Consider the following 23,161-nt stretch of genomic DNA (forward strand, 5'->3'; position numbering starts at 1 on the left):
CTCCTAGAATTTCCTAAGCAGTAAGAGCAATGGGGGCATCTTTTGTTGTATATTTGGTCTCTTGTCCTCAGTTCCTGAAATCCCTTCAGAACCATAAGGTGCAGTGGGTGTCTTGTTATTCATAACAAATCCCTTTCAACCACACTTAAGTTTATGTTAATGAGGTAACTTTTGGAAAGCACTTGAGAATGGGGGCTGGTTGCCAGGGGAACCAATCATGTCTTTAGAGGGTTGGAACTTTCAATCCCATCCCTCAACCTCCTGGGAGGGGAGAGGTGCTAGAGATTGAATCAATTATCAATGGCCAATGATTTAATCAGTCATGTCTGTGTAATGAAGCCTCCATAAAAACCCAAAGGACAGGGTTTGGAGAGCTTCCAGGTTGGTGAGGACATGGAAATTCAGGGAGAGGGCAAGGAAGCTTCAAACCCTTTCCCCATATCTTGCCCTGTGCATCTCTTCCATCTGGCTGTTCTTGAGTTATATCCTTTTATAATAGACCAGTAATCCAGTAAGTAAAATGTTCCTTTGAGCTCAATGAGCCACTCTAGCAAATTAAACTAACCCAAGGAGGGGGTGGTGGGAACCTCCAGTCTATAGGCAGTGGGGTCAGAAGCACAGGTGACAATCTGGACTTGCGATTGGTGCCGGAAGGGGTTGGGGTGGAGCAGTCTTATAGGACTGAGCCCTTAACCTGTGGGATCTGACACTATGATAATGTCAGAATTGAGCTGAATTGTAGGATGCCCAGCCAATGTTGGAGAATTAGTTGTTGGTGTGGGAGAAACCCCCACACATTGGAATTGGTCCTGTTAACGCACATAATCCATAATCAATCTATAACTCAGAATTGGGATGAGTTTATTATGAGCCAGGTTTGAGGACTACAGCCCAGGGCCTTCCTCCCCAAGGAAGGAAGGGCATCAAAGAAGTGGGGTGTACAGAGCGGTTATATACCATCTTGGAACAAAGAGCACACATCACATATGACGGGAATATCTCTTTTACTACTGTCACGAGATGCTGAGCTAGAGCAGCAGGTCAGTGGTCAGCAAGCAGGTCAATGCTCACAGGTGAGCACAGCAGGTCTGTAATTAATCCTTAGTTCCCAGGAAGAGATGCTTATCCTTAAGGAAATGCTGATATGGGGGGAAGCTACATCCATATCTTTAAGGGCATCCTTCTTGTCTTTGGGATGTGGGGGATCAGAATTAGCCACCCAAAATGTGTCTTTTTGCCTTGATTATTTTTAAGGACAAAAGACTGAAAGAAACTTTGGCCTTCCCCCTAACTGCCTAAAAGAATTTAAGACAGAAGGCCTGTTCCAGGAAGGAGCTAATACCATGAGATATAACTATAGTATAAGGTAAAATAGGTGTGATCAGAAAGGCACCAACAAGCCCATCTTATGGAAATTCTGTCTCTCGGGCTGCATTCTCAGACATTTGCTTTTCCATCTCCATGTGAATTGCCTTCCTCCCCTCTGAAATCCCAAACCCCCACCCCCAACATCCTGCTTGGTCTTTAACTGAAGATAGTATCTAAGATGAGAACCTCCGCTGTTTTGGCGAGTTACCGCGTTCTTCCTGGGTCTGTCCCATGTATACACGTTATTAAACTTTGTTTTATTTTCTCCTGCTAACCTGCCTTTTCAATTATTTGGCCAGCTATAAGAACCTTAAGGGAAAGGGACGGGCCAGGGGCGGGTAGGATTCTCCCTCTTCCCCTGCAGGGATGTAGTAAATGTTTAAAGCAGATGTACAATGCCTGCTCCACAGGCCACAACAGGCCCTTTTGGAAAAACAAGGTCAGGCCGAATTAGTTTTAAACCAAATGGCTTCCTCAAATACTCCAATATATCCTATTGCTTTTCATTTATTTATCAGTTCCAGAATCATTATGACTGAATCACACAACCACACTGAAGGAGGTGGGGAAGAAAGAAGTTTCAGAAACAGTCTTTTGACTAGAGCTACTTGTTAGGCTAAAGACAAAAAGAAGTGTACACAAGCACTGTACTTGGATAAATTTGTTTCTCATAGGGGTATGGGTTAGGAGTTCTGAAACTACATTAGGTATGTACTAGGTTTGAATAAGTAAATTCATCCTAGATCATGGGAGCCAGGTTCTCACTGTCAGAAGTTACCAATAAGAAAAGGAGAAGGCTGGGGCAGTGGCGTAGCAGTTAAGGTTGCATGCTCCGCTTCCGAGGCCCGGGGTTCACAGGTTTGGATCTGGGCTGCACACCAATGCACCGCTTGTCAAGCCATGCTGTGGTGGTGCCCCATATAAAGTAGAGGAAGATGTGCACGGATGTTAGCCCAGGGCCAATCTTCCTCAGCAAAAAGAGGAGGATTAGTATCGGATGTTAGTTCAGGGCTAATCTTCCTTACAAAAAAAAAAAAAGGAGAAGGCTAACATGAACTGTGTGAGCTCTGTGGTGCTGGAATGGAATCAAAATATGAAAAAAATACACATGTACACTCATACTCATGCACACCTGCAGGAAAAAGAGCCAGAAGGGCACATTTGGTGGGAACCAATGCATATAGGGATTTAAGGTGAAGCACTCTTGGGTTACATCAAAACATTTCCTTTGGAAAAGTCTAAGTGGGTCTTTAAAGGTTAGCACAACTTCTCCCACATGTTGTTCTTTGCCTTTCATGCATTGTAAAGGCTTCTAGATTTGAGACACTGTAAGAATGTTTGGAATAATACTTCATTACGCTGGAGCATATCGGAGAAGAATTATGACTAACATAATGGCTAAACTTAATGAGGCTAGCAAAAGATTGACCAGAATATTCAGCAGTCAGGGGTTCTTAACCATTTTTGTGCCATGGAGGAAAGGTATACAGTGATGTAGTAAAGTTTATAGACCTTTTCTCAAAATGTTTTAAAATGCGTAAAATAAAATATATAGGATTTATAAAGGAAATAAATTATAATAAAAGTTATAAAAATATAGTGATATAGTAATATGTGATTCTTAAATAAGATCTGGCAGCATTTCGAATAACTACTGTAATTTTGAAGTAGTGATGAGCACCAACAATATTTCAAGATATTTGCACCGTTATGTGATATAAAAATATCTGTGATTTCTTTTGGTGACAGAGTCACAGATAATTCCTAATATTACTGTAACTTGTTGCCTACATTCATAATTGAAGGAGTTAGAAGTTAGAGGTTATTAAAATAAAGATATAATTTTTCCCCCATCCAAGTTCATGGAATTCATTGTTCTGTTCACAGAAATCTAAGACTCGGGGTTTGATCATCAGTACTTCTAAGTGCAACAGGACTCTGGTCAGTTGAGTAGGAAAAGATCAGACTCAAGCTCTGAAAAGCATTTGGCAAGGCATAAATAACCATTATTCCATTCAAGTAGCAATTGCTGCTCTATACAAAAAAATGTGATGATGTGGTGCAATGGGTTATAACTGTGGAAAATCATTTTGATGGAGTGGACACCAAAGCTGCAGAGGCTGAGGTCAACACTGAAGGGCAGGGCACAGTTGAAAATCATCATCGAAATCTTGGGCTGTACGGTTAAAGGAAACATTTCCTTTATTAAAGACTGTCATATTAAAGGGAAATTTTTTTCTGCCAAAAAGGATAGGTAATATCTCAGTGCTTTAGTTAAAAATGGATTCCATTCACTTGGCATATAGCCATTGTATTTTATGATGAGCGTCTTCAATAATCTGACCCTACATTTGTATACCACTTTGTTGGGGTGGGGGGAAATCCCCTTTCTTCCCTTCTTGTGTTCTTATGGTTGGACTAAAATAAAATTGACACAAGACTAGATTAACAGGAGAAAAACCCAGTTTAGTATGTATGTATTGGAGATCATAAAGAAATGATGCTCGGAGAGTGAACAAAGTAGGCAGCATATATAACATTACACAAAGAAACAGTAAATTTGTGAAAAATTGACAGGACAAAGAAACTTAGATTTGGGGTATGTAATTAGTGAGGAATTTAAGCAGAGTTTAGGCTTGAGGAAGTAAATTGGGAAGGTTTGTTTATGCAGGCTTCTTGGCCCTGAATCCCCTAGCTCTGGTGATAAGGATGCAGGGAGAGCACCTTTCACGTGGGAGATGTATTTCCTGCTTTCCCGGGGAACAGAGACAGGAGGGTCAGAATGCCCTTTTTGCTTCTCAAGTAGCTTTAATTCAAAATAATCAATATGCTATTGTGGGATATTTTGGGGTGGCCTGCTGTGGGCCCCAACAACTTCACACTTTTTAAAATGCATTTGCCTCTGTTATCTCATCTTGCGAATCTAAAAGAATTGCTATGTTGAACAGTAATATACTTTGTCAGTAGCAATATTGGGACTAAGGAGGTCACAGTTGTATCTGCGGGGAAAAAATGAGTATTATTGTAAGACCCACTGGCTTCTTAAGTTTCTCAACGGTGGGCTTTCTGTTACAGATAAACTTAGGTAGAAAGGTGATATATTGATATTGACTAAGACACAAAGAATTCTGTAGTGGGTTTAGTGAAGTAAATAGTCTCCCCTAGAAATAAGAAATGTGGGCAATGTACTGCAGTTTTTGAAATATAATAGGCAAGTTTCAAGATCATTTTGTGGAAGACTAGTTGGCTCATGCTTTCATTCATTTAAGTATATATTGAGGGTCCCATCCATGACTTCACTACCAGCCTTTGCGCAAAATTGCACCCGCACTTACCTCTCCTCCTTTTCCTCAGTTCTTCCTTCTTTCTTTGTGCCTGCTGCTGCTCAGCAACACTCCTCCCCTTTCTGAGCCGCTCTGCACTTCCATTTCTTACCTCACTTCTCCTTGCCCTTCTTTTTAATTCTTCGCACCTGTTTCATCACGAAGAAGACAATACTTTATGTATCCCCCTTCCTTCTTTCTAGTCCAAAGTTTTCCTGTCCCAACTGTGTCTTTTAAGAGAAAAAAATGTTCCATGCAACTCTGCCCTAAATTTGTTACTGCACAAAATTGGGGTTCTCACGATGTACGTGAACAAGCCAATTAATTATGGCATTAGGCTTTGGGAAAGAAATCAGCTTTATTCTGCAAGATGGATCTGCAGGAAGGCGGGGCTTGTGCCCTCAGATCTATCTCCCCGATTCAGGATTTGGGGTGAAATTTAAGAGGTTAGGGAGAACAAGCTGGCACATGGAAATGCTGGCAGGAGGAGTTTTGATTGATGGGCTTTAAGTATTTATGGTAAGGTTCTAAACATTTATGATAAGGTTCTAAACTTGTATGGTAAGATTTTAAACATTTATGGTAAGGTGGGGGAGGAACGAATGACGGACTCCCTGCTTCTGATAAGAGTCCAGCTTTTGAATTCCGATCACGTCCCCGTCCATTGGTTCTGTGGGGAGGAGAATCTTTGGTTCTGTGGTCATTTTGTAACCGGAGTGAAGAGTCCAATTGCCCAGGTTCTTGGTCAGCCTAAGAGAGGAATTCAGACACCGACACAACGGCAACAGCAAGCAAGCAAAGATTTACTAGAGGAAAGGTCAGATACACTCCAAGTGAGAAGCCGGCAGTGCCAGAGAACGCATCTGCCCCATGTCTTGGGTTAGTTTTATTTTCATTTGGGCTGTTTTGAAGGGAATTAGCATTATCTCATCATCCGCCAATAATGGTCTTTCCTCCACCCACACGTTGGGAGGGGGAGTTCTTGACCTTCTAGGGGAATCTCCAAAACTGTCATGGCAGTCATCCCCTGTGGCAGGGGGGCTAATGCATATGGAATTTGTATGTAAATTCAAGAAAGGACACTGTCCTCTAGAGGTGTATAGTAGAAAGCTTTGTATGTGTTGTTTGTGCACTTATTATCTTTATCTTCGTGGTTGAAGGTCTCAGACTCCAGTGGCGGTGCCAGGTGGGTCTTAGTTCCCCTTTATCTGTATCTTGTGGGATGCCAGCAAGATGCTTCTTTGATGTAGCGAGGTCTCCAGCTGTGATTCCCCGCTCGTGTCTGGATGCCAGCAAGACACTCCACTGATGTGGCAAGGTCTCTAGCTATGATCCCCCGCTCATGTCTACCTAGCTACCTAGCTCAATTTACGATCAAGATTTCTTCTTCTGCGCGTGCTCTGGCTATGTGACTTTGCAAATTTTCTGAAGAGCAATTCTTAATTGCTCTGCTGATAAGATGGTGTCAGTTGAACTGCTCCTGGAGGGCCCACTGTTACAAATTCTCTGTCTCCTAATTCTGAAAAGAAAACAAAAGAAAATTAACTAGAAAAATTGAGACATATACATTTTTCTTCTGTCTGGCCAATGTTTCTTTTTCCCAGGTGAATCCAGAGCTGAATACCTGTACTCCTAGGCACATAACTGCAAAAATTGACTGATACATAGGAAAGATTTAACAACGATTTCAAACATGGTGACTCTTGTTTCTTTTTTCTCTTTTTATCAATAATCTATTCAGTGCATAATCAAAAGTATTGAGAAACTATATTGCAGTGTGTTACTACATTTGCTTTTTAATCCTGCAAAGCTTAGCTTTGTATCTTGCCTGTTCCATGAACTGTATCCTGTTGCCCTAATGCACCATAAACTTCTCAGAAGCTGCTGAACTTTCTATTTCCCCTTGAACCTTCTGTGTGCTCTCAAGCATTTGGCAGATACTGAATACAGTCTCTCTTAATTTTTGTTGAATAAAAGGAAGCACTAATACTTTTTTTAACAGCTTTATTGAGGTATAATTTACAAACCATAAAATTCACTCTTAAGTGTATAATGCAGTAATTTTTCATAAATTTACACTTGTGCCACCATCACCACAATCCAGTTCTGGAACATTTCCATCACCCTGAAAAGATAATCGTGCACTTTTGTAATCACTTCTCATTCTTACCCTCTAGTGCCAGCTGCAGGCCACCACTGCTCTACTTTCTGTCTCTATGGATTTGCCTATTCTGGAAATTTCATGTAAATAGTATCGTATAATATGTGATCTTGTGGCTGGCCTCTTTAACTTAGCATGTTTTTAGATTTGGGAAAAGACTAATTCCTTATTTGTTTCCCCTGTACTAGAGTTTAACAAAATAAATTGGAAAGCTATAACAAGCATTTAAAATTGGATAGTCTCTTTTTTTCAACAAAATTATAACAAATCCAGTGCTGAGTGGAATCAGCAAGTTGAAGGGTTTGGGACACTGCGACAGGGAGACACACTAATGGAAGAAAAGCGAGGCCGCAGTTTGACTATGTTTCCATGACTTCTGCTGTGACCTCCACTGCTGTCTTCTTAGGAGTTGTAGTAGAAATAGTACTCTTTATTGATCTCTTACTGTATGGTAGATACTACATAAACCCTTATGTAGATTGTCGCATTAATCCTCACAAAACTCCAAGAGGTTGTTATCCACTTTTTACAGGGAAGGAGACTAAGACTGGTTTTAACTGAGAGGTTAAAAATCACTTGCCCGAGATCACATAGTTAGTAAATATCAAATGCTAGTGTTAGAGACTAGTTCTTTCAGACCCCAGAGCCTGTTTTCTTAACCCTATGCCGCACTGTCTCTTACTGATGCGAAACGGAAAAAGCAAAACTAGCCACAGAAACCAGAAAAGCACAGTTGCCCCCTCAGTTGTCCCTGTGCCCTCAGGTATTCCTGCCCCGGGAGAGAGTGAGCTTTACGCTGGTCTGTCATAGTGCTGTCTTCAGGTTTCCCTACCCGAGAAGTCAGTGAAATGCGAAGTTTTAAGAATGAGTTCCATCTAGAAAGTTCTGTTTCCTTGAAGGTAAAAGTTAATTATCTGGGAAATTTGTTTCTTTAGAACAGCTCATTGCCGGATAAAGGAGATACATATTAACAAACCAATTTGTGTTTTTTTTCATAAGACAGTGAATTTTAAAATGTGCCAGGTTAAGCTCCCTTTTGGTGATACAAGATACAAGAATGGGTTATAAAGTTTTTCCCAAAGAAACTGATGTTCACATACTTTTGTGTGTGTGTTCCCTGTTCAATGCGGACTCTTCCTATAGCTAAGAAGAAACTTCCTGACTTGCCTGTCTTCTTGGAAAACGCCTCCTTGCATCCCAAAATCTTCCCAGTCAGAAGCTCTACTCAATATAACAAATAATGGACTCCCCTGCGCCCCCCTGCAAATATTCACGGATCAGGAGACGATGATAAAGAGCACAGGTGAGTAAACTTCTCAATTTTACCTCATTTTCCTCTGGTCTTGAGTTGGGTCTACAATATGAAATTATGTGACATATGACATGATTAGGGGATATGTTCATCTAAGTTTGTGAATGGGATTTTTTTACATTAATTAAAAAAATTTTTTTGAAAATAAAGACTTATGAGTATTTTTTTTTTCCTACAGTTAAAAAATTTGCTGAGGAACAAATTGCTCCTTTGGTTTCAACAATGGATGAAAATGCAAAAATGGAAAAATCAGTAATACAAGGATTATTTCAACAAGGGGTATATAATTCATAATTCTTCCAATTTCAAATTTTTATAAATACCTTACAGTGTTAAAATGTATGCTTACTTTTAAATTTAGGAACTGTATGATAGCATAATGAACTCTTCACTTCCTAGTCAAAATTATCTGTGTTCTCTTCTACATTGAGATACTAGTTAAAGATTTTTTTAAATTATCATTCTAAATTAGAAATACTGTGCTTTTTAAGTAAAAGGTTAGAAACAAGAGTAACTTCTTTAGACCAGTGGTACTCGACCAAGGGCTATTTTGTCCTCCAGGAGACCTTTTTGGTTGTCATAACTTTGGGGTGCTACTGGCACCTAGTGGGATAGAGGCCAGCAATGCTGCTAAACATCCTTCAGCGCGCAGGACAGCCTGCCACGACATCGCTTACCCAGCTTGATAGTGCCGAGGTTAAGAAACAGTACCTCAGTCAGTAAAACGTCATAGTAGAGCATGTATTCCTCCAGAATCCTCCCTGTGGATGTGGGGAACTTAGAGCAGAGGCGATACCTGTATTCCACATTAACCAGGGCAGCCGATTTCCAACTTTTCGAGTCACACAGGCCTTTAATGGAAGCACAATCTGTATAACAGATAAGAGTAGAACTCCTCTGGCTGTGGGTGGAGGGGGAGGTTATCAGCATGGGGGCTCCGAGGAGAACATTTTCAAAGTCACTGCGCTTACTCTTCGCCTCTGTGCCTTCTCCATAGGTGTAACGTGATCCTTATGTTTTGTTTTGAATACTGAGGATATCCCAGAACTAATAGCTCCTATTCAGAGCCATTGGCTTACATCTTAACTGTTATCCTTTTTGAAAAATAGCCCTTTCCACCTAACTAGTTTTATTTTCTACCCATTTTAAGGAGACCAGCTTTTCTTCTTTTTTTTTTTTTTTGTGAGGAAGATCGGCCCTGAGCTAACATCTGCCAATCCTCCTCTTTTTGCTGAGGAAGACTGGCCCTGGGCTAACATCCGTGCCCACCTTCCTCTACTTTATATGGGACACCGCCACAGCCTGGCTTGACAAGCGGTGCGTCAGTGCTTACCCGGGATCTGAACCGGTGAACCCCAGGCCGCCGCAGTGGAGCGTGCGCACTTAACCACTTGCGCCGCCGGCCGCCCCGAGACCAGCTTTTTTATACCACGTATGGTAGTGATTTTTCCAACTTTCTCTTAGCAGTGAAACTCTTGGGAACATGGAATCATATCTGCAGCCACAGTGCGTCAGACAGCATCTCAGTCCGTTTCTCAGCCAGGTTTCATCCTCATTGTTAGCACAACCTCTAGGCTTCTCCGCGAAGTCTAGGGTTCCACAGTTTGGGCATCACTCTCCTGAGGGTGTAGTTCTTACAGATGGGGTCGTTGCAGCAATTAGTTGTCTGCCTGCTACCCCGCAACCTGCTCTTGCTTAGATGCAGCATCCCCTGGAGGGTCTGGTTGGTTGCACAGCTATTTTCCTGCACCGGCTATTTTCGGCCTCACCTGACTCCTGACTCCTGCTGTCTCAGTTCTCTGGTCACCTGCTGTAGTAGCCCACAAAAACAGTATTTCCAATGTAGGAGAAATTGGTGACTTTTTTAGAGATGCAGTGTCTCTGACAGCTGTTCAAGATATCATCAGACAGGGACTATGCCCTCCTCAGTCTTCAGGCATCCTTCAGTTCTTCCTCATAGAGCATCGTTGCTGGTTCTCTAGCCATTTCAATCCTGCACCTTTGCGATTCTACCTTCATAGCAGCAAAGTTTCCTGTCATCTTAAAACATAAGAGCTGCACCCAGATGACAGCGTGGTGTGATTCTGGAAGTGTGTGGAGAGAGTAGAAAGAAGGGTTATCCTTTCATTGGTTAACAGCTCTGGGTCTTGAATCACATGTACACACGTTCTCTTCCTGAAATGAGGACACGGAGAAGCGGAGGACTGCGGGGCCAGCCCGGTGGCACAGTGGTTAAGTTTGGCAGGCTCCACTTTGGCGGCCCGGGTTCGCGGGCCCATTTCCCAGGCGTGGACCTACACCACTCATCAAGCCATGCTGTGGCAGTGTCCCACATACAATATGGAGGAAGATTGGCACGGATGTTAGCTTAGGGACAATGTTCCTCAGCAAAAAGAGGAAGATTGGCAACAGATGTTAGCTCAGGGCCAATCTTCCTCACCAAAAACAAATAAACACAAATGGAGGACTGTGGAAGTTTCCTGTTCCAGACTTAGGCATAGTTACTGAACCGTCAGACGGTCACTGGAAGGCCTTGGCCAGCATTTGGTTGTGTCTACCAGGCATCTGGGCCTTGTCTAGTAGGAAACACTACCAAATGGTGTCTGCTAATCATCTGGATTTGCTAAAATGGCCCACGAGGAGTGGTTGTTTAATTAATATCTTGGCTGAAAGAGTCAAGGTGGAGGAGCCTGGCTAGAAGAGATTATGCCAAATGAAACTGTAGATCTTCCCACCGTGGACAAGTTTGCTTTCTTCAGTTTCCTTATTACACTGAAATCAGTATTAAAGGGGGCCGTGTTGAGAGACCAAACCAAAACACCACTTAGTTTTTAAGCAGGCAGCAACAGTTCTTAGCAATAAAGGTTATCAGAGATATATTTATATTATTTAAGATATTTTCTCATTATTCTATTCTGTTATCCTTCAAAGCATTTTACCTCTCTTATTTTTGTTTTTTAGGTCTCAAACAGAAACAAATGATGATTCTAGCATATAATTTCATCCTTTTCAAATATATGTAGTTTGTTATAGATTTTTTTTGTTACTATAACAGCGAAATAGCCAGACGAAATTAAAATATACATACAAAATTTTAAAATTAAGAACTTATATGGTTGCAGTTTATTTTTGAACTTGTTCTTGTAAGAAATTTTCCCATATAAAAATAGCTTTCTTAATCTGTTTCCTTGTTTTTCTTTTAGTTGATGGGTATTGAAATTGACACCAACTACGGAGGAACAGGAGCTTCGTTTTTTTCCTCTGTCCTGGTGGTAGAGGAATTAGCCAAAGTTGATGCATCTGTGGCTTTGTTATGTGACCTCCAGAACACGGTAATTAACCCGCTGATTATGAAACATGGAACAGAAGAGCAAAAGGCTACCTACTTGACCAAGCTGGCTACAGAAAAAGTGAGTTGAGATGAGTTGTTGATCTGATCTTTTCTAGAGTTAGGACATTTTCAGGAGAAGAGTAGCTGCAGTGTTGACTTCACTATCCAGGACTACAATGCAGCACCATTAATTCATCAAGCATTGCTCAATAAATTAATTCTACTAGAAAAACACACTCTGCCTCTCATTTGCCACTTGGAAATTTAGAGAATAATCATAAGACAAAAAATTATTTTTTTGTCCCAATTATATTTTCTAATACCTTTGATGGTGGTTTCATTTACATTGAGATGTCTTTTACCGCAATCATTAAAACCAATTTAACATAACATCAGATGTGTGTGCTTGTCTTTAAATCTCAGACAAATAATAGAGTATATATTGGAAAATAATACTATCAGAATGCCATTACTATTTTGAAAAGTACAGGCTTTTAAAAGTAGCTGAACATTTGATTTATAAATGTTTATTTTGCCATAAGTTTTTGTTATACAGAGTATAAATACAGTTATTAATTTGGAATTTTTTTCCTTCCATGTGTAGATAGGAAGTTTCTGCCTTTCAGAGGCTGAAGCAGGTAGCGATTCCTTTAGTTTAAAGACCAGAGCTGATAAAAAGGGAGATTATTACGTCATCAGTGGGTCAAAGATGTGGGTTACCAGTGCCGAGTACGCAGGGCTCTTCCTGGTGATGGCAAATGTTGACTCTACCCTGGTAAGTTTGGAAACAAAATCTTTCCCTTTTCCTCCCTCATCTTTTTTCTTTAAATCTTTTCCTACTTCCATTTACTTTTTAGGACTTAGTCTTAAAATTCTTCATTCTCATCAGTACTGAAAATGTTATACAACTGACATCTTTTCATCTTCTTATTTACTAATCTTCTAAAATAAATATTGTTGATGTAATTATTACATGGAGGACCCATTATTAATTATCTCCTAATGTATTATATAGGAAGATAATATCTGATTTTTTAGAATTTTAAATTTTTTTTAATAATGAATAATTTAAGTATCTATTTAATACAGTTTATTTTTAAGAATATCTTATTGAGTTGGAAGATAGACATACAAGCAAAATAAATACATTTTATCTTTTCTGTTTTCTCTAATGTAACATGTAATTGAATTAAAATTTAAAACTTTATTTAATAAATTTAAATTTAAAAGATGTTCTCATGATCATATAATACTTTAGTGTAACTTAGTAATTTTAATAATCGTAATGGTTTCTGAGAAAGTAATAGAAATGGTGAAGTTCTTGAGTTTGAATCTAATGCCCTTCAATCCTTCTCGTTTCGTAATGCACATGTTGCCGTTGTGAGGCCTTTCGTATTTATTGCTCAAGTCCATTTTTAGTTTTCTGTTTACTTTCAACTCTTTGGAAACAGAAGATCTTATCAGTCCAAGTGGTAATAGCGTTTTAAATCTTCTTTTTAGGGCTATAAAGGAATTACCTGCTTCTTAGTGGATCGTGATACTGAAGGCCTTCATATAGGGAAAGCAGAAAACAAATTGGGAATCAGAGCTTCCTCCACCTGTCCGTTAACATTTGGAAACGTCAAGGTGGGTATCTTAGAATTTCCAGTAAAAGACCGATGTGAAATAAGCTTTGCATGGAACTATAGATATGCAAAAAAAGTGTCGAGATATTAAGCATGTGTACGGGAGTATTTTGTAAGACTCTTGAACAATGTTCTTAGGTTGGGTAATGACTAAGTGTACTTTTCCCAAGCGTTTAGGCCAAGAGTGGAAACCTTTCTGCCCAGCAGCTGGCCTCAAGGGCCAGTGCCGAGAATTAATCCTGTTTATACTTAAAAAACTTGACACTTGTGAACCAAACATGGCTTCAGAAAAGGAAGTGTGGTGTCTGTACACGAAGGGCCACAAGATGGGGATATTGCTCAGTGAGAGTGGAAAACAACCAGACAGTGCCCCACAGTTTAGTGTTGTGTCTGTTGAAAATGAGATAGAGAAGATTGCCAAAATACTTATGCTTGAGAAGTTTACAGAGATAGAACAGGTTAGGATGGACTTTCTCCCTCTCAGGGTAGAACTTGATCTTTTTACTCATGGAGGGTCTTCACAGATGTCATTTGAGCCTCATACTTCATCCCAACTGTCTTCCTTCTTCTACTTTCCTTTTTCTTTCTCCATTCTGCCTCCTCTCTCTCCTAACTGCTCATATTATAGAGCTAAGTGTATTTCTTTATTGTTCCTAGTCTAGATTTGTTTTCAGTCATGAATAAACATTTTAATCTATTTCTTCTCTCCTTTCTCCTCCTCGCTCTTGTACACACATGCGTGTGAACACACACCCCTCACTTGATTTTTATGGGAATAATTGTCTCAACAGAAGAAAGGTTTACTACCCTTACTTTAGCAAGTACTTACATATTTTCTGTCATTCCTAATATGTTATCTCGTACTATAGCACACAGAATGTAGTAGTGAACAGCGTGAACTTGAGTCCTGTCTCTCCAAGAGCTGTGTGGGAAACAGTTTAGAGGGAGACAGAGACGTAGCTGATGGGGCCGGCCTGGTGTCGCAAGCAGTTAAGTGTGCGCGCTCCACTGTGGCGGCCTGGGTTTGCCAGTTCGGATCCCAGGCGCGCACCAAAGCACTGCTTGTCGAGCCATGCTGTGGCGGCGTCCCATATAAAGTAGAGAAAGATGGGCACGGATGTTAGCTCAGGGCCAGTCTCACTCAGAAAAAAGAGGAGGATTGGCATCAGATGTTAGCTTAGGGCTGATCTTCCTCACACACACACAAAATAAAGAGACGTAGCTGATAATTTCCTTGGAGTTTAATAAATACTGTGCTACAGTAATATCACACAAATTGGAAATATATGTGCATTTGAAAATATATTATCAGAATGAATTATGTCAAATTAAATTGAGAAATAACTGCACACATTTCTTTTCAGGTTCCAGAAGCCAATGTCCTGGGACAAATTGGACATGGCTATAAGTATGCCATAGGAGTCCTTAATAAAGGCAGAATAGGAATTGCTGCACAGGTTAGTCAAATTTTACCAATTTAACTTAACTCTTCCACGGTGTGGGTCAATTGAAATGTGGAAAGAAAAAATGCCCTAAAACCAGTATTTGGAAGCCTGTGACCACGAGATGGCTCCCTTCCCTTCCATGAGGTGAAAGAATGGCTTCTGACTGTGATTTCCTTCAAGTTTCACTTTGGTCAATTATATAATATCCTGAGACCCAAACAATGGCTTCGTGGTGATGTCCTCCTTTGAGAACATTAAAGTATTATCCAGTACCTGAATCAATAACTTCTAAAATATATTGTAAATTAAATATGGCATTTTTAAAAAAATCAACCTTTCAAAGCATGAAATTCATTCTGGAAGAAATGTTTTAAATTAAGAGTAAATAATAATCTACTGCGTAATAAAAGCCTCTAATCTATAATGAAAGGTTTATTGCTTAGTGTTTTGCATATGAAAATCAGTCAATTTTGTGTGTGTGTGGCACTTGAAATAAAATAACCACAATTAAATAGAGGTATAAGATGAGAACTATTCAATTTTTTACCAAATTTGCCCTTTTGGTGCATATTACTTTTTTCTATTAAGTGATAATCAGTTATTTTCTAGATTAACAAAATGAATAAAGTCTTTGGTTTTATTATAAATTATGTCATTTTTATAGAATATGTTTACTTATTTTTAATCAGTGAGTATCCAAAATTCAAAAACTTACGGCTTTTGGATTTTGAAGGTGTTACATATATATTAGCTGTTGGAGTACTTAAATGTTGTGGTATTCCTCTAGTTTTTTTACACTGTTAATTTGCTAACAAAATATTCTTAGATAAAAACTTAACCCATGTTTCCCACAAAGCTAGATAATATGTTACTAAAGAGAATTGGCTTATCTGTTCTTTTTAAAGTTTTTCTGTGATGCAATTTCATCAGAAAGGGCATTAAAAACTATAGTACTGGATCTCCTTGTTCCCAGACATATAAATAATATAGATGTTCTGGCAGTAAAATACACAGCCTGGGCTTTAGTCTATTACTCCAAGTTATCTTATAACCTAATTAAAAGTTAAGGTCAGGTAGTTATTATTTCTTGGTTAATGCTATGGATGCCTTTTAGAGAAAGAGGCACATATAACAATGAACTGAAGACATCCATCCTCAAAACTCTGCAGTCAAAGAGAATTTAGTTTTTTAGTATTTATAGTGAAAACATTTTATCAAGATGGAAAAGCCTATTTTGATTGACCACTGATCATTTCAATTTTCATGTCACTATAGGATATTATCAACAAACTTTAGTATAAACTTTATAGTATAACTTTAGTTATAAGGGTATAATGTCATCATCTTATCTCAAAGCCAAAAGTGCAATGAGTCGCTGCCTCACTTTAATTTGGTTTTTTGTTTTTGTTTTTTGTCTTCTAATTTTTAGCATAATATTCTATTCTCCAGAAAGTTCAAAATAAAAGGCTAAAGGAAAATGTGAATGAACACTAATGAAATATTGATAAGTTTGTGAGCATTTCCCCCTAGAGCTTTAACTATTGATTTTTTTTTCCTTTTTCTAAAACCTACATAGTTTGACATAATTAGATAGTGATTTAATGGCTACCTAATGTTGAAATTTAGAAACCATTTTTAAGCTTGAATTGTTCAATAGCTATGGAGATTGGTTAGCAATGAGACAGTTCAGCTAAAATTGTCACCACGTCCTGATTTGTTCTTCAAGTGTGTAAATTAATGTTTTTACCAGATGCTCTCTCTATCAGTTGTTCTCAACTCTAGCTCTGTGTTAAATCATCTAAGGAATTTTTGAAATGCTAATGTTCAGGCCATACTCATCCCTCTCCACTCACAAGCTTGGGATTCGGTTGGTAGACCCCCACATCAGTATTTTTTTTTTATCAGGTTCCCTCAAGTGGTTCTAATATGCAGCCAGGGTTGAGAAACAACGCTCTTTTATATTCTAATGCCCTTTCCACCAAAGCTCTTATTAATCCTCATTATATACAGAATGGACAGGAAGATAGAAGGTTAAGAAGTGACCTTCTGCATTTGACTTCTAGGACTAGAGGGAGCTACTTTACAGTCTTTGAGGCCAGTTTTGAGCAAAATTTTCTGAGGTTCATTTTATGCCTGGAGACTCAGAGCTTAAGGGAGAAGTTTCCTGAAAAGTATTCTGCTTGTATGAACACAGCTGTGCCAGGAGATTTACTTCTATGCTGGAATTCAATATCCTCATATTCATATGACATCTCTCACATTGTCTCCCAATTGCTGGAAGTTATGTTCTGCAAATGCAGTGGGTGAAGGTTATTAACATACACCTCACCACCTCAGTATCTCTAGTTCTTCCCCTACCCCAAATATTCAGTCTGCCTGTAAAAGGAATTTATAACTTAAATGATTAAAATAATGCATAAACTTATAACAAAATAAGAAATTCTGATCTTTTTTTTTTAACAGATGCTGGGACTGGCTCAAGGATGTTTTGACTTCACTATTCCATATATTAAAGAAAGGGTACAATTTGGCAAAAGAATATTTGATTTTCAGGTATAGAATTATTGGCATGTTTCTACTGTACTGGACTCTCCCATCTTGCTGTGAATGAAGAGCTGTGTTATAAATTCCTCGGGGGATTTCGATAGGAGAGATGTAGGGGAGGCAGGGCATGTATTTGTGAATGCCTGGACCTTCTCCAAGGGCAGAGCAGTAGTCCTGGAGGCCCAGCTATGGCACGACTGGGGATATCGTGGTGAGCACTTGGGAGCTGTCTCCTCGCCACTTCGTAAGTTCCAGGGCATGGGGTCTGCAGTCAGACTTCCTGGGTTCAAATCCTGGTTCTTGTCTCACTAGCTTTAGCCCTTGGACAAGTTACCTCCCCTCTCTAAGTCCCAGGTGCCTCGTCTATAAAATGAAGATAGTACTGACCTCCCCTCTAGGGTGATTTTGAGTCAGGTAGATATGTAAAACACATTGCCCGAGTCTAACAAGTGCTCAGGAAATGTAGCACTTGTTCAGAATCAGGCCAGAGCCCTGTGGCACTCCTCAGAAGACTGCATTTTGACACATCCGTCTTATAGAAGGCACAGCTTGCTGCAATAAGTGCGAATGAGATGCTCTCAGTCAAGCGTCTTGGGAAATACTGGACTGGTCCAATGACATGGCTTCTCAGGGCTCCCCAGGCAATCAGGGGATTTGTTGGTGGCAATATGCATTCTTCCTGTCCACTTTGAGATCTTGCCAGGTTGGGGGAAGCCTGGAGTGGCGGCTTACCAAGCTTACTCAAACACATTACTTAAAAATCCAGAATTACTTTACATGTTTGCAAAACCTCCCTTTAAGCAGCTCTAGGCTCCGAATACAGTTTCTTATTACATTACCAGCTCTGTCATGCAGCATTGTCTTCCGGCTCTGTAATAATGTCTAGGCATCACACAAGCACACCCCAGTTGCACGTATGTAGAGATTCTAGGCTGTGGGTGTGCACAGTCAGTTCAAGGCCTAGAAAGACTGAGCATGGCAGGCCTGGCCAGGGCCCACCACAGCCCATACCATCATTGCCATCATGTATGTGGGAAACTGAGGCACATGGAAAGCAAGTTCTCAAGGTCGTAACGCTAAAGCTAGTAAGGTGTCAAAATTACAGGTTTTTTGTCTTGGCTTCGGGTCTAATTTTCATGTCATACTAGAGTACTTTCTCAGAGCCAGCCACCACATAAATTGCAAGGAAAGGGACAGAATGTGAAGGCAGTTTTGAGGGGGTCTTTTGATCTTTGTACACAGGAAACAGTGTTTCCATGTATATGGGGTTGGAGAGGGAGGGAGAAGGGGTCAGGTGTACGAATAGGTATAATCATGATATATTTCTAAAGATGCCTAGTAAGGGTAATTAAAACTTTTAGAAATTTGCTCTTAAAAAGCAACATTATTAATTTTATATGTCTCTGTGAAGCTTTGATAAAAGTTAGTAGAGTTTTTTTCTAACTGCTTTAATCTCATTATAGTGGTTTGTTTTTTGCTTTGCCTGCCATCATTCGTATCTTTCTCTCCTCTAGACTATAAGCTCCTTGAGGGTAGGGACCAGGCCTCTTCATCCTTATTTCTTTTGGTTGTTTATTCAGCACAGATTTATTGAGCATGTTCTCCATGCCAGGCCCTGTGTTCACAATGTAGTTAAGAAACCAGTATTCGTGATGGTGGGTTCTTGTAGGGCAGGAGACATGCCAAGCTCGCTTTTCTGTCTCTCATGGTGCCTAATATGGTCATTAGAGTAGACAAGTTGATGGCGACCATCAGTTTAATTGAACGAATGTACTTTTCAAAAATAATTAGAATCTCTGCATTCCACCTAACGAGCCATAAACAATTTCTAGAATAGTGTGTTGGCATATAAATAGACAAATTGACTAATGGCACAAAACAGAAAGGTCAGAAATAGATCCCTGCATGTGTGGAAACTTTATATGGTAGAGATGGCATTGCAGATCACTGAGTGGGAATATTCTTTCCTTGCGGAAAAAAATGAAGCTGGATCCCTACCTCACACCATACACAGAAAATAGATTTCAGATGTATTAAAGATGTAACATAAAAAGCAAAATTTTAAGTTTTAGGAGAAAACATAGGAGAATATCTTTTTGATCTCATGGTAGGAAAATGTTTTGTAAGCAAGACACCAAAAGGACTGATTATAAAAGATAATGAGAATGGTGAATTTGGCTACCAAATTTCTTTTCCTCAAAAGATGCCACAAAGTAAAAAGACAAATCATAAGGAAGAAAATATTTGCTCTACACATAGGTTAGTGGGTGTTCAATTTTTTATTATGCTGCATAACCTATGTACGTATAACGTAGTCTTTTTTGTGCATATCAAATATTATAGAAGGAGGAGAAGAATCTGTCGGGTATTTGTGAGCAGTATTGTTTTTCTCCAGCTTATCCCTCTTTTTTGCTTAGGAAAGGCCATCCCTAGGATTATTGAGTAATTGCCTTGAGGTTTCCTGACTTAGGAATCATCACACAATATCATCATTATTTAACCATCTGTTCTCCCTGCTGGGCTAGATAAGTCATAAGCACAAGGAACTCTGACTGTAACGTTCAGTGTCAGTCAGTTGCTGTCAGTGTCTCTATTGCTCAGCACACTGCCTGGCATACTGTAGGTGCTCAGTACATGTCTGGGCAGATGGGTATGTGAAGCATGAGAAACATTTCAGTTTGTAATAAACAATCTATGCCCATATTTCCAGGAAATTGTTTATAACTGTAAACTATTAATATTCATGTTCTCACTAGTGTACTCATTTCTCTCTTTGACTAACATTTACTGTGTGCCTAATCACCCTCTAAAATTTCAGAGTGGTAGTGATTTCTTTAGGGTGTTGTCTTTTTTAAGTTATTCTTCTGTTTCCTATAGCCCTAAAGAAACTGGTACGTGTTCATGAATACTGCAGTGCAGTTACTTCAATAAAGTTACTTAGAGAAAATTGGTGCTTCAAATATTCCTTCATTACTTTGCAGCTAACATCTTTTAATGCCTTGAGGCTATATGCAGAATCAAAATTTTGTTACTTCAAGCAAGCAAAAAAAATATATTTAAATTTTTGCTTTGCTGGGATTTAGTTTAAGCTGAATTTTGGTCCTAAAAAGGGTTGAAAATAATTATTAAATATAACAGTCAAATTTTCAAACCTAATTTTGTGATAGTTTATTTTTTAAATCTTGAAGATATAAAGAATTACATGAACTTTGAAATTTTTCTAAGAAACAGTACATGTAGTGTCATATTTCGTTTTAGATTGCAGATTTTAAAGTATTTTTACAAAATGAATGTGAGTTTCCTTTGGGGTATATATATATATTTATGTGTATGTGAGGAAGATTGTCCCTGAGCTAACATCTGTTGCCAATCCTCCTCTTTTTGCTGAGGAAGATTGGCCCTGGGCTAACATCTCTGCCCATCTTCCTCTGCTTTATATTTGGGACACCGCCACAGCATGGCTTGACAAGCGGCGCATAGGTCCACTCCCAGGATCCAAACCTGCAAACCCCAGGCTGCCGAAGCAGAGCGCATGAACTTAACCCCTATGCCACCAGGCCAGCCCATTTGGGGTATATTTTGAGTCAGTAGTGCTCCATATCCAGGCAGGACTTTGAGGAAAAGCTGTGTTTTCGGAGATCATCATTCTCTAACTTGGGCCTGAATGTTACAGGGTCTCCAACACCAAGTGGCTCAAGTGGCCACCCAGCTGGAGGCCGCGAGGTTACTGACATACAACGCTGCCAGGTTTGTAGAAGCTGGAAGGCCATTCATAAAAGAAGCATCTATGGCCAAATACTATGCATCAGAGGTAAAAAAAGAAAAAGTAATTCAACCTTCATTTTTTTTTCAGATGTGTATTTATTAACCTTTGCACTTAGGAATGTTGGTTGAGCATTTGTTTGTTTTTCAAGTAAAATAACATGGACTTTCCATTTCCTACAACAGAAAAGCAAAAATGTAAAGCTTCCATAGGAAAGTGCTTTAATTCTGTGAGGTCTCGATGTTTTCACAGGATCTTAACTGGAGACCGAGTCACCCAATTCAGGTAGAACACCCATCATAAATCATAATATGTCATAAATAAATAAATGGATGAGCCTCATCTGAATGATGGCGTCATATGCATGCTTTCAGGTTTGAGCAAGGAGAAGGCCAGGGGAGATGACATGAAATAAAAACACCAAGGAGAGATTGCCCATGTTTTCAGTGCTTTCCTCATACATACGCATTCTGTATTTAACACATTAGACCTTGGCTGGAGAACTTAGCCAAATCACTGGGCTGCTATTTCCCAGCCTCGGCAGTATGTCTTATTCATTCCGCGGCTTCAAATATTCATTTAACCTCTTCAGCCCTAAAATTTAATCTCCTAACTCAACCTCCCTTCTGAGTTCCAGGCTATTAGACCCAATTTCCCCTTCACTTACCCACCCCATTACACCAGTCAGAAACCTGAGGTCACCTTGACACCCTCCTGTCCCTCATCCCCCACACGGAATCCATCATGTTCCTGAGGATTATACCCCCTAAATATTTCTTGATTTTGTGTATTTCTCTCCCTTTCCACTGCCACCTCTCTAGACCCAGCTGTATGATCTCTTGACCAAACTACTGCAGTCACCTTCTGACCTCTGCAAAGGTCCCTGTTGCTTCCTCCAATCCAGTCTCCTTTTTCAAAATGCCCATGAGGCCATGTCAGTCTCCAGCTTTAAACCCTTCAGTGGCTTCTCAAAACAAATGGAACAATATTTGTATTCATTTCCTATTGCTGCTTTTAACAAATTACCAAAAATTTAGTGGCCTAAAAATATAATTTTATTATCTCAGAGTTCTGGAGGTCAGCGGTTTGAAATGAGTATAATGGGATAAAATCAAGGTGTCAGCGGAGCTGCCTTCCTGGAGGCTCTGGGGGAAAATCCATTTCCTTGCTGTTTCCAGCTTTTAGAGGCTAATTGCATTCCTTAACTTGTAGCCCCTTCCTCTGTCTTCAGACCCAACAGTGTAGCATGTTCAAATCTCTAACTCTCGCCCTCTTAACCTCCCTCTTTCCCTTGTAAGGATCCTTGTGATTACATTGGGCCCACCCAGAGAATGCAGGATAAGCCCCCATCTCAGAGTCCTCAACTTAATCACATTTGCAAATCCCTGTTGCCATGTAGGGTAACAAACATAGTTGCAGTTTCTGGGGATTCGCATGTGGACATCTTTGGGGGGCCATTACAATATTCAAACTGCTCGCCCTCGTATGAGGCCCACCTGCCTCTCCTCTCTTCACAGCTCGCCCTGACCCCAAGCCATTGGCCCTCTCCCAGGTCCTTGAGGCTGATACACCTGTTTTCCCCTTGGAGCCTTTCCATGAGTTCCTCAACTTGAAATGCCCCCTAACTCGTCCTGTAGATCTCAGCTAAGCTGTAATTTCCTCACATACTTCCCCATCTAAATCAAGTTAGCTTTCTTAGCAAGTCTTCTTTTGCCCCAAACAGTTTATCAGTTTCTGTAATTGTTGCTTTAAATGTGTGTCTCTCCAAATGAGCACCAGGACCAAAACGGCAGTGATTGGCCACCCTCTGCCATTGTATACCCAGTGGCTGGCAGAGTGTGCGATATGAAGAAGGCCCTTGATAAATATTTGCTGAATAAATGATGCCTGTCAGCAAGTGTATGTGTCTGAACAATACGTCATTTTCTTAAGAAAATAGGAATTTTGTGAATTAATAAGATATTTTACATAAACGGTATAAAAAATGGGACCAAAGAGACAATAGTAGTTTATGAAATGACTTTAATCTCCATTTGCCAATAACAGTGAATCCAGTATTACTAAAAATATTCCATAGGAGTGTTCCTTATAATGCAAAAGTTACATGGTATCAGCTTGTGATTTGTTGCTGCTTTTTGGTAGATTGCAGGACTAACAACTAGTAAATGCATGGAGTGGATGGGAGGAGTAGGCTACACCAAAGATTATCCTGTGGAAAAGTACTTCCGAGATGCAAAGATTGGTAAATAGATTTTTTACATTTTATTTTGTTTTCTTTTATTCGCCTCT

The 23,161-nt window shown here is 39.7% G+C and overlaps 1 protein-coding gene across 2 annotated transcripts in view; it reads left to right on the forward strand.

Moving 5' to 3' along the window:
- ACADSB (acyl-CoA dehydrogenase short/branched chain) overlaps positions 1–23,161 on the forward strand; it is a 49,556-nt gene that overhangs the window by 22,619 nt on the left and 3,776 nt on the right. Inside the window, exons 1-10 of one of the 2 annotated variants that reach the window (XM_087432760.1) lie at positions 6,320–6,387; positions 7,996–8,155; positions 8,343–8,443; positions 11,368–11,574; positions 12,100–12,270; positions 12,996–13,121; positions 14,485–14,577; positions 17,029–17,118; positions 20,783–20,920; positions 23,015–23,114. In XM_087432760.1, coding sequence (XP_087288886.1) covers positions 6,385–6,387; positions 7,996–8,155; positions 8,343–8,443; positions 11,368–11,574; positions 12,100–12,270; positions 12,996–13,121; positions 14,485–14,577; positions 17,029–17,118; positions 20,783–20,920; positions 23,015–23,114 — 1,189 coding nt within the window. In that variant the 5' untranslated portion in view covers positions 6,320–6,384. Of the gene's footprint in view, positions 1–6,319; positions 6,388–7,995; positions 8,156–8,342; positions 8,444–11,367; positions 11,575–12,099; positions 12,271–12,995; positions 13,122–14,484; positions 14,578–17,028; positions 17,119–20,782; positions 20,921–23,014; positions 23,115–23,161 lie in introns of those variants that run through there. The other variant, XM_014794086.2, reaches the window with a different exon arrangement.

The sequence above is a fragment of the Ceratotherium simum genome, chromosome 6 (assembly GCF_057802395.1).
Source record: "Ceratotherium simum simum isolate JZ-2026a chromosome 6, ASM5780239v1, whole genome shotgun sequence".
Taxonomy (NCBI): domain Eukaryota; kingdom Metazoa; phylum Chordata; class Mammalia; order Perissodactyla; family Rhinocerotidae; genus Ceratotherium; species Ceratotherium simum.